Genomic DNA, 17840 nt, shown 5'->3' on the forward strand with positions numbered 1-17840 from the left:
ACTATAGCCATCCATCAGCGAGTGAAGAATATGTATGGGGCAGCATCTCTGTCCAGGTCTGGGAAAACTGTGACAAGGGGTACTGCTGTTTCATGATAATGAACGTCCCCATATTGCAAATGTCGTAACAAAGGAGCTACACCGACTCAAGTGGGAGACACTCGGGCAACCGCCATTAGCTCAGATCTCAGTCCAGGTGATTATCAGACCTTTGAATCCCTAAAAAAAAAAAAAAAGGCCTTGAAAGGTCACCGATTCTTGTCAGATGAGGATGTGCAGCAGGCTGTTATGGACCCCTTCTCATAGCAGTACACGGTGTTTTACCAAATGGGTATCTTCAACATAGTGCATCGGTGAGATAATTGGCTCAATGCTCACATTGATTTTGCCCAAATGGCATACCGATTCTGGACTGTATACGGCCTTCAAATGGAAACTTTCTGATTGCCCCTTATACCTTGATCCAGAAAACAAGACTGTATACAGCCTTCAAATGGAAACTTTCTGATTGCCCCTTATACCTTGATTCCAGAAAACAAGACAAGTTTCCACACTGACAAGTGTGATGATGTCTGGAGAAACATGGACTGTCAGCAAGGTGATCACTGGTACAGTTTCCCTTGATTGACAAGTGAAAGGCACACCAATAGTGGTGTGCGCAACAATGCTGGACACTGAATGTAATGCCAAGTTTGCCAAGAGCTCAGGTCAAGGTAGACACAATTGGGTATGATGTGAAATAAATTTCCCTCCATTTTGTAATTATATTTGACTGTAAAGACACAATTTATAATATACAAAAAAATCACTTGAGAAAATTATAAAATGGGTGACCAATACCTACCTGCAGGACATCAAATTCTTAGAACTGCTGACAGACACAGGTACAAAAACTATCCAAGCTTTCTGAGCTATTAGTTCCTTCCTTGAGGAGGAGGTATGTTGAGGATAGTTAGAAAGGAAACGAAAACATCACTAAGTGCAGAAAAACAGTAGCCGAACAAGGTAAAAGTGTCGATAAATGAGGAAGAACTATTGGCAACCAAAGAGAGAAGACCATTCAGCTATGCAAGTGGATCACCAAACAACAAAAGACAATCACTAAAACAGAATGTCTCAAAATGAAAGTTTCCTTGAGAAAAACATAAATTTATTAGATGTACTGTAATAGTTGACAGTACTCTCCTTATTCATTTCAAATCTCTCTCAACATACACCTCTTTCCTCCCTGTGGAAGGAACTATCTCAAAATTTTATAATCTATATTATATTCAATACAAGCTTTCATCTTTAATTTGATTCTAATTTAAATGCTACATACATATGAAACAGGCCAATAATCAGTCATCACCTGCTAGGCAATAAATTAACTATGCAAAGAGGCTCTTGTGACCCCATGATGCCAAGTGTCTGCCAAGTCATTCTCATTGAATGCAGTACTGAGGACCACGAAGTTCTCACAGGCATTGTCACTTTCCAAACTTTGGAGGCAGTACTTCTCATTTAAGTAGCTCCTCAGTTGACCTCAAGTGGCTGAGTGCACCCTGCTTCAGTCCTCTAATCCATGGAAAAATCCACATCTGTACTAGGTCCTTTGCATGGCAATCAGATATGGTGATGGCTCAGCTATCGAAGTAGACTCCAAGTACGTAAGCTAATAATATTTCAGGTTTACACAGTGTGTAAAAAAAAGTATGGCCAAACGATCGGGAAACATTCCTCACATGTAGAGGAAGAAACTATGTCATATGGACATATGTCCAGAAACACTTTAGTTCCTTATTAAGAGTTTATTTTCTACTTCTCTTCATAATCACATTAATCATGGGGGAAAAAATAGAGGAAAGGAACATATCTTCACATTATGAAACACTTTACTAAATAAAATGTTCAAAATGCCCTCCATTAGCAAGGATACATATATCAATCAACCACCGCATCGAATCTTGTTGTACTAATATGTCCTCGAAAAACTGTATCATTTCATTGCCTTCCTCAATACTGGTATGAAGGCATTGTACATCTTCTACTGGGCTTCTGCACACAGGAGCCTTCAAATGCCCCCACAAATGCCCTCCTCATTTCAGTGTTAATGTTCATAAGCTTCTAAATAACAGATTCCATGACAATGGATAGGTCTCCACACTCTCTGGATCTAAACCCAAAAGGCTTATTTATGGGGGCATTTGAAAGCTCTTGTGTACAGAAGCCCGGTACAACAAGTACAATTCTTTGTGCTTGTGTTGTGAACAGATTTGAAACAATACACAATTCTCCAGGGATGCATCAGTGCATCAGGGATTCAATGCAGCATTTGGTTGATGCATGTGGCTTTGCTAACATAGTGCATTTTGGAACATTTCATTTCATAAAGTGTTTTATACTGTGCTGACATGTTCTTTTTGTCTGTTTTTCCCATGATTAATGTCATAATAGACAGAAGCACAAAATGAGTTGTAACATGGAAATAAACTTGTACTGGACCCATGTCCATATAACATAATTCTTTCCTCTACATGTGAGGAATGTTTCTTGAAAGTTTGGCCAAACCCTTTTTTTCTATTATTATTTTTTATTTTTTTTTACACCTTGTATACTTACATATGTAATTCTGTCCCAGCATTTACAAAGAAATTAGCATACACACCTATCACATGTGATATTCTGATATAAATAAATGGCTGAATATGATGAAAAACACATTTATTAAAGAAAATCTATTTATTATTGTACATCAATAAAAAATATAAATACATTGTGAGACCAAAGCCTCAAGGTGTATGCACTGCTGTCATTTTTGGGAGACTAATCCTCCTAATAGGGAGATCTTAGTTCTCGGCTACAGTCATGCCACAGTTGAAGCCATGACAGGTGCCGTCTTAGCTGGTTCTGCTCTGTAACTGTCTGGGAGATGCACAGTGTTCTGTAACAAAAATGTTCACTTCATGAGACTTACATGCAACAAGGAAACAGATTTTTAGTTAGACAAGCGTTTTTATTTTTTTCCCAGGTCAACAAGTTTTTGTTACAGAACTATTGATGTAGCAAATGTAGTAAACTGTGACAGTAGTCAGGGTGAATCCACGAGCTATTGGATCTTTTGACAGTCATCAGAGATATTTTCGTGTATCATTGAAGTATGGTGATGTTCTCATTCACAACAATACATCTCATATTCTGTGTAATAAGTTCAAGTGGGGAACATCGCATCAAGTCTATATAATTCAGACCAAGCTACTTAAGGTGGTGCTGAAAAAACCTCCCTCATGTTCTCCACACTCTGTATTTTGACCCACTCCACATGACACAATGCCTTAATCCAGACAAGCTGGAGAACTGCAGTCCCAGTACACAATATTCAGCCAGCACAATGTAGCCTTACTAATTTGTGTGTGTGTGTGTGTGTGTGTGTGTGTGTGTGTGTGTGACTCGGTGCTTTTATTATTTGTCAGCTGTTATCCTTACTGTTAATTTATTTATGATCAACAATCATTGTGCATACACAAAAAGCTAAGGAAGCTCAACAGAAAGATATAAGTGTTCGTTTTTTCTTTGAGCTCTTTGGGAATGGAACAGTAGATAAATAGTCTGAAGATGATTCAATGAACCCACTGCAAGATACTCAAGTATGAATTACAGAGAAGTGATGTAGTTGTAGATGCAAAGTGTGTGAGAAAAAGAATAAGACTGATTTTTTTTAACTATCACAGTTTTTATGTTTTTCAAACAACAACATTATTCCCTTCAAAGTAGTTCCCTTTGGCAGCTATACACTGGTGGAATCATTGTTCCCAGTCTTGGTAGCAGCACTTAAAGCCTTCAACTGGTAGGGCCTTTAAACTGTCAGTCACATTCTTGGAAATGTTCTCTAGAGTGCCAAAACGAGATCCTTTTAAGACTTTTTCAATTTCAGGACAAGAAAAGTGTCACAAGGACTCAAATCAGGCAAATATGGGGGCTGTGGAACAACAGGACCACATTTGAGGCCAAAAATTCTGTGATGGAAGTGGCCGTGTGGCATGGGGCATTGTCATGATGCAGCATCCACTTGTCTGAAACGTCTGGTCTCAATCGATTCACCCTATTCCTGACACTTTCAAGGACATCTTTGTAAAACATTTGGTAGACAGTTTGTCATGGAGGATCAAATTCTTTATGCACGATACCTCTATTGTCAAAAAAGTAAATCAGCATTGTTCTGATCTTTGATTTGCTCATTTTACCTTTTTTTTGGCTGAGGAAATGTTTCAGTGTGCAGCTCCTCAATTTGCCACTATTCAAAAATCCAGGACTCATAACCTGTGATCACATGACTGAATGATTAATAGTCATTGTCAAGCCTCTCAGAAAGATCAATACAAACACTTCTTCAATTGTCCTTCTGCTCAGTTGTGAGGTTTTTCAGCACCATTTTGGTACAAACATTTCACATGTGGAAATCTTCAGTCAAAATTTGATGTGCAGTGTCAGTGTTATGGCCAGCTGATTTTAGTAATTCTGTAATTATACCGTCTTCTCTGGACACTTCATTGTTTTAAGTCTGTTTCAAGAAACTGATGAAATTGTAATAACTAGAGTTAGTGTTGGTGTTCTCGTTTTCAGTGGTTGGAATTTATTCACTGATTCTGTGCAGTTTAGTAGTTTTTCAAAATAATTACCAAGTACCTTACATTTTTTCTGGTTGTTAAGAGCCAAACTGCCATTTTCATTTTTGAAACAAAAACTGTGAGGGTGGTAGCAGGTTAGTTTTGTTTTGAATGTTTTATAGAAGTTTGATGAACAACGTAAATGACAAATATACAACTTATGGATGGAAGTTTCCTCAGAAATTCAAGACAAAAGTTGTTCTTAATACAATAGTGCTTTAGAACTGCTATGTCCTTCTATTCTTTCACACAGAGAGCTACATCAACCAACGATTTACTGAGGATATGCCACTCGATGTGTAATCCAAAGCATATACTGTCAAATGTCATGTATGTGGCAGGAAAAAGTCTTAGGTGTCACCAATAAACAAATCTCAATTTCCTTGGTTAATAATCCAAAATCTAAATGGTTAAGCCACCAATTATTTTATTTCCTGCAGTATAATTTTTGTATGGAAAAGAAAAGTTTAAAATATAATTTCAGTCATACAGAGTATTTTTTACTAAACACGTTGAAAATCCAGTAGCAGATTGTAATTTAAATGCTGAAAGTGACAGCACTTCAAGCTTTAGGAGCTAAGGCAACTGGAGAATTAAATTTTAAAACCAACAAGAACGCAGTTTATGTGATAGACATCCTTGTTGTCTCTCTTTTGATCCAAGATTGTGGATGACTATTGCAAATCTCTTTCCCACACACTTTCATATCTTTCTTCATACAAATTACAGTCTCGTTGGGAAAGCATGCAAGTAAGAATACAGTCTGCAACCATTTAACAACTGAACAAGACGTGCATTTTACTTTCTGTAAGTTTTCTAATACTTGTTTCTTATTTTTATATTTTAATACAGAACAATATAAAAATCAATAGGTATATCAACTCACCAGCTTGCTTGCACGAGACTCCAGGATGCCATATGCATAGTGATTCAGCTACAACACAGAACAGTAGTAAAATTAGTACAGTTTGAAACCTTATAGGGCAGAGCAAAAGCAACAAGAAGGAAATTAGTAACAGAACTCAAATTTCTTAGTTGAAGGATCATGTTACCGTGCGTGTGTGTGTGTGTGTGTGTGTGTGTGTGTGTGTGTGTGTTTACATAGCTCTTTTCCCTACACCTTACTCCCACTGCCCCTTCATCATCCTCTTCTCCATTCCTCCCTCCTTTTGCACCACAACAATCAGTGTACAAAACTTGTTTCACAAAATATACTGTTTCTAACATTCACCAATACTTTAATTACACTGGCATTCTAAGGGTTTTTCACAATAGTGTTCTGGAGTACTTTACACTGAAACAAATCTGACATCAATTACTACAAAATTTCAATGAAAATAACAACTGAAAGGAAGAGAAATTTTAAGTTAAGAGGTAACTGCATCATCATTTGCTGAAACCTTCATGACACCTTCATCATTTTACAACATACTACATTGATCTTTTTGAGTGAAAACATGCCAGTTGCTCTTAAACACAGGTAACCACTGAGAAGTCACCTTTCGATAGCGTCCAGTACCATCTTCTTGAACATAAAACACTGAAACACTGCATCCCGTAGTCACACAAACAATCCTTATGTCTGCTAAAAAAAAAAAATGCAATTTCACAAAAGGAAGGGATCAGTTGACAGGACACATTCTCAGGCAACAACTAATTGCGATTTATTTATACAGTGAGAAGGTTCAAATAGACATAGGTTGCGGTAGTTACGCAGAGATGAAGAGGTTTGCACAGGATAAACTAACACGGAGAGATTCATCAAACCTGTCTTTGCACTGAAGACCACAACAACAGCAGAGTTACTCTTTGGATGAATTTTGAGCAAAGACAGTCCTACATATTTTTCATTTAATCATAATGTAATGCATTTATGAAATACAGGGATAAATAAATTAAATTTTTGATGCAGAAGATAAATCTGTCAAGTATTTAAGTTACAGCCATCAATTACACTTTTGTGAGGATTAAAGCAACCACTTAGGCTAGATCCCAATGTGCAGCCTAAGCAACCAAATGTCCAGCTGTTAGTATCTCTTGCTGGATCAGTACAAGGGAAAGGCAACCACTAACCTAAAGTGGATTTATGTGTGGAGCACAGACAGTCTTGTCGTGGGCATGGCAGTGTGTGCGTGTGCGCACGCTTGCAAGCATGCACTGTTGCTAGAAAATGAGCTAGTGTTCAAAGCTAATGTGAATGCTGTTTTCTGTTACATGTTTCTGTGTTCCATGCATTGATCTGCTATAGGTGTGTGGTTGTGTTTACACTGTTTTATGTACTGCAGCATTCAGGAAATTCCAGTCTTGATGGATCGCTTTAGAAGGAAGAAATACAGGTGGGCTACTCTGTGACCTATACATCAGATAGCATAGTGAGTCAAGCTCTTTTACTCTCTTGACTAAATGTATTACAGATGTGTGCAGTGTAAACTCTGCTGCACTGCCTCTGACCTAAAACCAAAGCATAGATACAGATGCTCTTAGTAGTCTTCTGAATACTGTATATTGCAAACCAACAATATTCAAAGGAGATTTATGACTCTACTAGCATGAGAGCAGGACATGAACTGGTCATGTTGATCCCAAGCTTGGGCATTAAGAAGCAATGAAGTAGTTTAGGCTAGGACTACATGAGCATAACTCTGCCAAGATTTAGCACTGTTCAGATGTTTCACCAAATTCTTTGAAACCTGGTCAACTACTGCATTCTACGGCAGTGTTGTTGGAGGCCCCACTGGCATGTGCGAGTTGCTGAGACATTAATGGTTCAAGTTGAATGAACAAATATTGTGAGTATTGGATTAAGGGAACTCAGGTTTTAGCTTCACATTATTGGGAACACAAAGCTATTTCTGTGACCACACTTGCTACAGAGAGTTTGGTTAAATAAAAAACAATGTGGACCTTAGGAACCCAACTGCTTCTACTACATTACTAACTCATAATAAACAGCAGAACCCTGTACTTCACAGATAATACAACACCATCAAACAAGAGATATTAAGGTTATCATGAGAGCAGTGTAAAGAATGAAGGCCAAACAGAAGTAAAATCATATCATATATTTTACTAGAGAGGAACAGTGCAGGAAGAGAACTTGGGTGTAGACTTTATTGTAAACATGAAAACTAGAAACAGTATTGTTGAAACGGAAGAAATATTATCAGAGAGGATAACAAGTATAACTTTAAACACAAAAATAATATATTCAATAGAAATAATTCAGGTCTATGAAATAAGATGCTCACATTCTGATGATGATGATGTTGAAGATCAATACAGAAGCTGATAAATGATAACAAATCCTATAAAAATATTACAATGAGGAATTTAAATGTGAAAATGGGACAAAAACTAAATAACAGTTCTTCAGTTGAAAACATCAGATTTAATAATGAAAATTACAGACATTATACATTGTTGTGTGAAAATGCATTTTGTTTAAGCACACATACAGTATTCAGAAGACTACTAAGAGCGTCTGTATCTATGCTTTGGTTTTAGGTCAGAGGCAGTGCAGCAGAGTTTACACTGCACACATGAAATATTTAGCAAATGATTCACTGTTCACATCGCTGTCCACAACAATAATGGAATTTACTGAGAATACACATGTCTTTAACACATTCTTCCACAAGAAAGCAAATCAAAAATGAACTTATCATTGGCAAGATGGAACTAAAAATGAAACTTACTACATTTCATCAAATAAAAAGAAATTGTACAAGATGCAGCAATCATTTCTGGGTTCCAATTTGATCACAGACTCTTATGACATACAGTAAACATAAAAACAACATTAGGAAAAACAAATAACACTCCACATGTCAGAAGTCGGAATTTATTTAGGAGTAACTAGGTTTACCACACTAAATTAAGCAACATATTCAGCATCTTAGAAAGCGAAGGTTATACAGACATAAAACGCAAAATAGACAGTTGTTTAACAAAGGTACTAATGAGAACAGCAAAGAAAGTTGCAAGTTTGGAAAAATACTCAAAATGGAATTAGGCAGCTTTTAATGAAAAGGTAAGAGTTTAAGTTAATAGCAATAGGCCTACTGTAGAACATGATGAATTATACAGAACTATTCTTCAAGATGTTGTGAAAAGATACAGTAAAAATATTGCAAGAGAAACATTTGAAAGCAATGAAACAGCAAAATACAAACAAGAAACCTATGCTGGGTAGATACCACATATAAACAATTAAGAGGGCAACAATGCCGAAAAAATTGTAAAAGAGTACCAAAGGTGCCAAGAGATGATGATGTTTTAATAGAAACAGCTAAAGCTGGAGGAATGTACTACAAAAAGAACTTAATTGTTTATAAAATGCCTGTAGAGGAAGATAATGTTGTAACTATAGCACTTCCAGCAAAATGAGAAAATAACCATATAGGTATTAGCCTCTTCTCTGTTATGTGTAAGCTATTCTCTAAAATTATTATCAACCACATAAGAAAAGAGATTTTATCAGCCAAATGAACAGTTTTAAAAGCAGATGTGGTATTAGAGTATAATGGACCATCTGCAAGTCAGGAGAGAAATAGCAAAGGGGATTAAGGAGACTGCTTTACCACTTTTTCTCTTATCCCTATATTTTGAGAAGGCTTATGATTCAGTTTCAACTAAATCTACAATAACAACTCTGGAGAAACAAAACCACTATTCAACCTATGTTAGTGCACTGATTGTCATAAAAACAGCTGCACCCACAAGGACCCAACCTATCCACTGCAAACTACGTGGTATGTTGCACATCACCAGCTATGCCAACAACCACTTTTTCAAGGGAGGCAGCATGCAGGGAGTATGAGGGGGGCTGTAATGTCATACCCATCTATTAATGCAAAGGGCCCTAAATGGCTGTGCCGGCCCATATGACAGCAGGTTACCCAGTTGGACAACTTTGAGAAGAGCTGCATCATGGGACTGCAAGAGGCTGGGTGTCCTATCATTGTATTATCCACCACAACTGTCATATGGGCACCACTATTGCCCATTGTTGGTGGTAACATGTACAGGAACGCACACACGGGCAACATGTAGGATCTAGTCGTCCGACATTCTCCACAAGCAAGGAGGACCGACAGAGTGTGTGCAACATGTGAACAGATCCAACCATAGTAATGGTTCAGCAAGCTGTCCTGCCTTCTCTGCAGCATCTCATAAGTGCTATTACCATTGGCAGGCAGGTGCAGGACAGAGGTCTTACAGCACACTGACCATTATGATGCCTTTCAATCACAACCAGCCAGCATCACGCCTCCCTTGCCTAGTGTCAGCAATCACAGACATGGGGCCCTAAACAGTGGCCTGGTCATTTTTGGTGATATCCCACTTCTGCCTTGGACGTGACGACCACTGTGTCCATGTTTGGGGTGTATGGGAGAGTGTCACAAACAGCAGTTGTCATTTCTCATCACATCTCCCACCAGCCTGGTGCGATTGTATGGTGAGCAATATCCCATGGGGCCCGTTCACAGTTAGTGTCATTCGTAAATGCTCACAGCCATGCCGTATTTCGACAGGACACTGGTCATCCTCATACCACTGCACCTCCTAAGCATATCTTGTAGTGGTGAATACTTTTCCATAGCCAGCCACATTGCCCAATTTACCTAAGTTAAGAACGCGTGGGGATGCCATCGAGTGTGCCATCAGGACTCCACCTCCACCCACTAATCTGCAGGAACTGCATGCTCATATGCAAGCACAATTGGGACAGAGTATTACATTATCCGAGGCCTGTACCTGGGGGGGGGGGTAAAGGTGGGTTGCACCTACCCCCCCCCCCCCCCCCCACTCACCACAGCTAGCTTTCAGGGAAAGGAAAAATGTAGTGTAGCCAGGCAGTCTTTAAAAAAATAAAAAATAAAGTCAATATTATGCAGGTTTTTAACAGGGTCAGAATTGTAACTCCTTTACAGCTTCTTACATGTCACCATTCTCTTCCAAAGTATTAAAAATACTTCATTACTCCATACCACCATGTCCAGCCCTCCCTCCACTGCAAACTGTTGTATGGGCACCCTTGGATGCTTGTATTCATAACCACTCGGATCTGACGCCATACTAGCGTGTACATTTTGCAGCTTTGTAGCACAATAAATGTTGGTCCTTCAAAGTTGAAAGTGTAATCATTTTGTATTTGTGGTACCACCTACCTGCCCACCAATAATGGTCACAATCCACTTTCTCCTCCTCGATGCAGCCCTTTTTATGGTGATCAGTGTATAATGAAGAATGTCTACATCAATGTTACAAGTTCATTTAGACTTCATAAGGACAGTGAGGAATTTAGAATGAGCATGGAGTTCAGCAAAGAAATTTCCTATCCCCTAGAAAGTTTTCAGGTCCTCACTCCAAGAAAAAAATACGGATTACGTGTTAATCAATCATATCTGAATGACCTTTATTTTTCAGTTGGCAATATAATATTTGCCTCTAGCCCCGATAAGCTTCAAAAAAATTATGGAACTACTTGACAGATCACGCTTGTAAGTGGGCCTGAAAATCAACTGTAATATGAATAAAACAAGATAACACACTGAAAAGAAAATAGTAAAATTTAACAATATATAGAATGAGTTGTTGAGATTTTGTTTTTAGGGCAGATGAAGACAGCCACTGGATTGATGGGAAAGGAAATCAGCAGAAGATTAAAAACGACTGTAGTGCATTGATAAACTAAATATGGTTCATAAATTGAAGACCCCAATGTATATGAAGTGGCAGGTATGGACTTTGAGCTCAGTGGACAACACGGAGAATGCTGTTAGGAGTTAACAGCAGAGACAGGAATGATAACAAATGGATCAGAGAACAAATTGGAATGGAAAACAGAATTAGCACTAATGAAAATGAAATGGAGGTTGGTGAAATATGCATAACTAGTTATCACGGAACATGGGCCAAGGAAATTCTTTGTTAGATTTCAACAAATAAGAAACAGCTATGCACCTCCAGTACATTTTAATTATGTGTATTACACATTGTATTTTATGAAAAGGATTGACTGCTACTCACCATGCAGAGGAGATGCTGAGTCACAGACAGCACAATGAAAAATAATGTAGACTAAGTCCTTCAGCAGATGTAGGAAACTCACATACATTGTCATAACCACAACTCACATATTCATGGCGACTGTAATTTCTGGGTGCTAAGGCTCACTGTGATTGTGTCTGAGATGAGCAGAAATCTTTACTGGAGTGGCTAGTGGAGGTACAGAAGAGGTATGTGATAGGGAAGGTGAAGGGTACCAGGGTAGGGATGGGAAAGATTTTAATGCTGACTGTGGGAGCATGCAGGGATGTGGTGGGGCCAGGACAGGACTGTTAGGTGAGACAATGGGGGAGACGGGATGGGGTGGGAGGTGCTGGGAAGGGGTGGGGGAAAGGGCAGAGGAGAGAAGTAGAGAAGGGGAAATGGCTTTGCAGGTGTGCTGACAGGATACAAGGTGTGTGTAGTAGTACTGAAGTGGGAGCAGGTAAGAAGCTACATAGGTGGAGGACAGGAACTAGTGAAAATTGAGGCCAGGGGAGGGGAGCAGGAGGGGTGAGGTTATAGGGACGGGGGGTTACAGGACATGAGCTATGAGCATGAGCTATGAGGCAAGAGGTTGGGTGCAGGGGTGGAATAGGGACAGATAAGGATATTGGGTAGGTTGGGTAAGGGCAGAATAACACTGTGGGAGGGGAGGGGAGAACAGTGAGAAGGATATTTTTTATTCCAAGAAAGGATCAGAGACAGTCAAAGCCGTGGCAGAGAAAGTGGTACTGACTCACAAGGGTACGCTCTTTTGTGAATGGGCAGTGGGTATATGGGTGATGGTAGGTGACTGGGTAGAAAAGGCATGGAAGATCTATTTCTAGATAAGGCGGGGAGGGTACTTTCGGTCTGTGAACTCCTTGGTGAGACCCCTAGCACATTTGGATAGGGACTGCTTGTAACTGCACATGCAACGACCATGGGTGACTAGGCTTTATGGAAGGAATTTCTTAGTGTGCAATGGGTGACAGATGTCAAAGTTATGGTATTGTTTGTAGCTGGTAGATTTGATGCGGATGGAGGTACTCATGTAGCCATCCTTGAGGTAGAGGCAAATCAAGGAAGATGGCTCGTTGCACTGAGGGGAAACAAATTTGGGGGGAGGGGGGGAGGGGGAGGTTCTGAAAGAATGTGAATAGGGTGTTCTCATCCTTGGTCTAGTTCATGAAGATATCAATGAAATTGAACCAGATGATAAGTTTGGAATTCTGAGTGGTTCGCACTCAGAATAGGTCAGCACTGGATGAGGCCACATGGGTGCCTACAGCTGTATCACAATTTATTTATTTATTTATTTATTTATTTTGATGTCTTCAAAGGACTCTGTGTGAGGATATAATTGGTCATCATGACCAGGAAGGAGGTTGCAGATTTTGAGTAAGTTGCGCACTGGGAAATGTAGCAGCTGGGCAACAGGTATTGGGGATGTTAGCATAGAGGACAAAGACACCAACAGTGATGAGTTGGGTGGTGAGTGGTAAAGGAACAGGGACTTCAGAGAGTTGGTGCTTATGTGAATGTAAGTAGTCCAATACCTCAATATATCTAGCATTCTTTTTCAGTGTGCCTGTCTGCGACTCAATGAGCCCTCTATGTAATGAATAGCAATGTATCCTTTCCATACTGTCATTACTCCATCACAGATTTTCCATTTTTTAATGTATTTTGTTATACTTATAGCTCTGAAAATGGTCAAATAGATCGGAAACAGTTATCTTATTACCAACGTGCAACAGTGGTAGAAAAAATTAGAAATTAAGAATTCCATGGAAAACAAATAACAACTGATAAAATAATAAAAGCTCTCTATAAAAAGGTGAAAGATATCTCACAGTACAATAATATCTTCAATGAAACATAACTAGGCTATTTCCAAAACCCATGGGCAGGGGAAGAAGAAAATATTGTAACACTCAATCATTTGTGAATGTAGATATAACCTCCTTGGCAGAACTGGAAGATGCAATTGGGTCCATGAGAAACAGAATGTGTCCAGAGACAACCAAAAAAATTCAGAGCTTATTAAATACGTCCCCAAGAATCTTAGGGTTAGGCTTCTAAATTTTATAAATCTATGCCACAAGAGTGGTCATGTTCCAGATGACAGCAGAGTAATCTTACCCATTTATACAAAAGGAAACTGCAATATTTGTAATAACCATGAAGGTACAAGCCTATTAAACTTTGGGTGTACTATGTATCCCAAGATACTTTCCAAAATATTAAAAGCTTTAACTGAGTCTTTTCTGATAAAAGGAGGATACTGTATGGATTTTGCTTTCTGTATTAACCAAATAACAGAAAAGTACGAAGAATTTAATCTTCCAATGTATATAACTTTTGTGGATTATGAAAAAGCCTTCATCCAGGTGGTGAGATCTAAGTTATAGGAAATTTTAGGAGAGTATGACATCCCCTCAGCATTTATTAAGGCCAATGAAGAGTTTTTATGCTGATAAAAATACCAAAATACACATCAGAACTAAAATTAGAATCAAGAATAACATATTGGGACAGTTACCTGGGCTGCTGTATCTCTTATGCTTATGGTATTCATACATGTTAGATACAATTAAGAGAACATTACTGAAAAAAAAACAGGAAAGAGATAATACTTAAATTTCATAGAATTATGACTGTACCTTTACTGTGTGTGGATCCCTAATGTGGACTTTAAGCCCTTAACATCATAATTTTTTTTCAAGTTATATTCCAAAAAATATTTTATAATGAAAAACATCCTATACTGAATACTTTACATATAGGCATACAAAGACAGCTTTTAAAACTCGAAACAATAATTTACAAAATTTGGAAGATCACCAACAATAAAATCGCGAGTATAGTCGTACACTGGACCTCGACTAAAATACCCTGAAACTTGGCGTCGTTTTTCAGTACCTTTGTATCTGTGAAGTCTAACCATGTATTTTACAACAGTTTCCTATTAACATAAATCTAGATAGCTTTTAAAACTCAAAATAATAAGTTACAAAATTTTGTAGACCACCAATAATAAAATCCTGTGTACACTTGTGTGCTGGACTTCAACTAAAATACCCTGAAACTTAAAGTCATCTTTTAGTTTCTGTGTAGTTATGAAGTCTATCTATGTATTTCACAATTGTTTCCTGTGAACATAAATCTTGTAAGAGCTGGTTGGTGCACAGTCGATGTATTTATCTCGTTCCACTGTTGGGCACTTGTCACTCAACTGAAAAACTGCTGTCACTTCCAGTCTCTAATGAAGTAACATCAGATTCTTTTTCGCTTTCTGAGCCACTAAAGTCAATTCCAAACCCAGTGTCACTACAGCCACACTTTTTTGAAAGCACTGCAGTACAAGAGAGAATCTTAAAGTGTGCATTTTGCTGTCTAATATCCAAAGCTGCAGGGTTAACGACCACACAGTTCTGAGGACTGAAGTGCGAGAAATGAGACTTCTAACACATTGGGCAGGATACAATTAGAAGATCATAAGAGGGACAGTGAAATAAGAAAGGAGCTCCATGTTCTAGGAATGGCAGAAGAGACCCAACAGTGTAGCAATCAATGGCATGATCATTTAATATGTATGGATCGAAACAAGATATGGAGGAAAACCTATTACAGGAGATCTAAGGGTAGAAGGAGGATAGGACAACCACACAGAAGATGGTGTGATCAGCTTTAAATTGCTTGGGTTTGGAACAAGCAAATATGTCTAACCTGAAAATGTACATGATGGTAAGGACCTAATGGAAGGTAGGTAGATGACATTTAAAAAAAAAAAACAGATAAGATCAATATGGACAGACACAGCTGAAGGCTTTAATGCATAGCAAATTTGGAGGAGTCCTTTATATAGCAGTGGAACTAAGTTTTCACGTACGACTACTACTCCCTCATGTGGGGATCATACCAGCAGTAGTGATGTTCGCTCACACTGTGGATGATAAGCAACTTGTGTGTGTGAGTGTGTGTGTGTGTGTGTGTGTGTGAGAGAGAGAGAGAGAGAGAGAGAGAGAGAGAGAGAGAGAGAGAGAGAGAGAGAGAGAGAGAGAGAGAGCACATTTATGAAAACTAAAATTCATATATGTAATACAAAACAAAAAAGTGTTGTTTCTGAATTCAAAGATGTGAAGAGAGATAAATGTGGAATTAATGTAAATGACAACAGAATCAATTCCATGAAAGGTATTTGCTATAGGTAATAAACTTTAACAATAAAATAACAGGTGCATTGTAAAACAGAAATTTAATTATATCAAAATGATAATTCATTTGAGATAACTGTAAAACTACAAGGAGACAGAATGGTTGGACAGTATTTACCTACAGAAGACAATGTTCCAGTACTGTCAACTGCTACATTTTAAAGAAAAGAAATCTACCCATAGCTTGATATTCTGTTTCCCCCGTTTCTCATAACAGATGGTCCCTTCTCAACCTGCGGTCTGAATGACCATTCTTCTTTCCCAACCTTACAAAACTTACTCTTTAATCCCTCAGGACGGTCATAAAAATTGTGATAGCTACTCTCCTAATTTTACCTCCTGTGGGTAAGTTCTGGCTAGGCATCTGTAAAAGTATAAAAATCATTATTCCCACCTACCATGAGTCCTCTGGGCAGTGCTACTCCCTGAAACCTGTACAGGCTGCCACTGTCTGTTTCCACACGATGAACCTGTCACACACAATAAACACAGGCTTTAAATGACAAATACTAATAAGACAGCTCACTATTTTCCCTTCCATAACTTAGTTAAATCACCACATGCATTTTAACTGCACATGTGCAGTTCCAAGAAATTGAACAGACTGTTAGAAACAAGACAACTATATGCAAACATATCTGAAACAAAAATTCATGATCATCAACACCTAGTACACTTAACCTAGAATGAAGAAGGGATGGAAGGTTAGGGTTTTTACACCTTATCAACAACAAGGTCATAAGAGAGAGTACAAGTTCAGGTGGGGGGGAAAAACTGGTCACGTCCTTTACAGAAGAATTTGCCTTATGTAGTTTAGGGAAACCATGGCAATCCTAAATCTGGATAGTCTAACGAGGATTTGAACCACAGCCCGTCTGAACGTGAATCCAGAATCTTATCACTGGTCTTCTCACTCAGTCTCTGAAATGAAGAGACGCCACTAAATCAATATGTTTGTCACTTACTATATATGAAAAAAATTACATACAAATAATGCTTCAATGTTTATTGGCACTGAAATCTTCTCAGACATGATATTTCACTGGTGCATCTGCCAGTTATTAATAGATATGATAAAAGATCAACTCTTAAGACGCTGTGTGTTAATAACACATTAAAAGAAACATGGTAAGCCAACAGGAGAGTTTCTATAAAGCTACATATGTGGCCATAGAGTTGATCTGTGTTCTGTAGTGCCACTTCACATTCTGGCTGTGAACAAGAAAAAAATGTTGGCTACCATATACAGCATGTATTTCAATAGCTTCTTAATTTTCAAATTCAGTCTTAATATATTTGTTCGTTCAAATATGAGGACTTCTAGTTTTCTATCGAAAAGCATAAGCCGCAGTTGAAATTCTCATTGTGGTTGTCATTTGCAATGAGTGGAAGAAGGAATGATATGAGTTCACAACATATTAGATACTGATGTTATTTAAGTTGGAGCACTACAGTCAAGCTGCCTTAAGAAGCTATCTGACGATTCACAGAACTGTTACCAGCTTTCAGCTGCGAAGCACTAGTGGCTGCAGGCAAAAACAATGGCCATCTGCAGAACGGTGACTACACTACGGCATTACCACAGAGATGTTTACAAAATCGTGTTACGTTACTAATGAGGTAGGCCTGTGAAGCTGTCATGCCCGGCCCACTGGAACCATCAGGTATCAACTTATGCTGACTTGAGTATAATTCACAAGAAGAAGTAATGTGAACAGACCACGTCCTGTGGTTCACTTTGAGTGACTTAAATAAACTGTGGAACACCTAAATGTGGATGTTGTATGGCCACACAGAATCTTAACAGCACTCCTGGTTGCAAGTTCAGTGACTAAATACAGGGTGACTTTGTTTACTGGTTATCAGAGCACAGGAGTTACTAAAAGGCTACATGTTTTTATAGTTTGCAATAACAGAGTTGCATAATTAGAAATAAGCAACT

General features: G+C 38.4%; 1 protein-coding gene across 1 annotated transcript in view; it reads right to left on the bottom strand.

Moving 5' to 3' along the window:
• Positions 1 to 2686: 2686 nt before the first annotated feature.
• Positions 2687 to 17840, bottom strand: part of LOC124802629 (39S ribosomal protein L39, mitochondrial) — an 81501-nt gene continuing 66347 nt past the window's right edge. Inside the window, exons 7-9 of the mRNA XM_047263523.1 lie at positions 16297 to 16368; positions 5533 to 5580; positions 2687 to 2923 (exon numbers count right to left, since the gene is read on the bottom strand). Of these exons, the coding sequence (XP_047119479.1) occupies positions 2846 to 2923; positions 5533 to 5580; positions 16297 to 16368 (198 nt within the window). The 3' untranslated portion in view covers positions 2687 to 2845. The remainder of the gene's footprint in view (positions 2924 to 5532; positions 5581 to 16296; positions 16369 to 17840) is intronic.

Source organism: Schistocerca piceifrons, chromosome 6, assembly GCF_021461385.2.
Source record: "Schistocerca piceifrons isolate TAMUIC-IGC-003096 chromosome 6, iqSchPice1.1, whole genome shotgun sequence".
NCBI lineage: Eukaryota > Metazoa > Arthropoda > Insecta > Orthoptera > Acrididae > Schistocerca > Schistocerca piceifrons.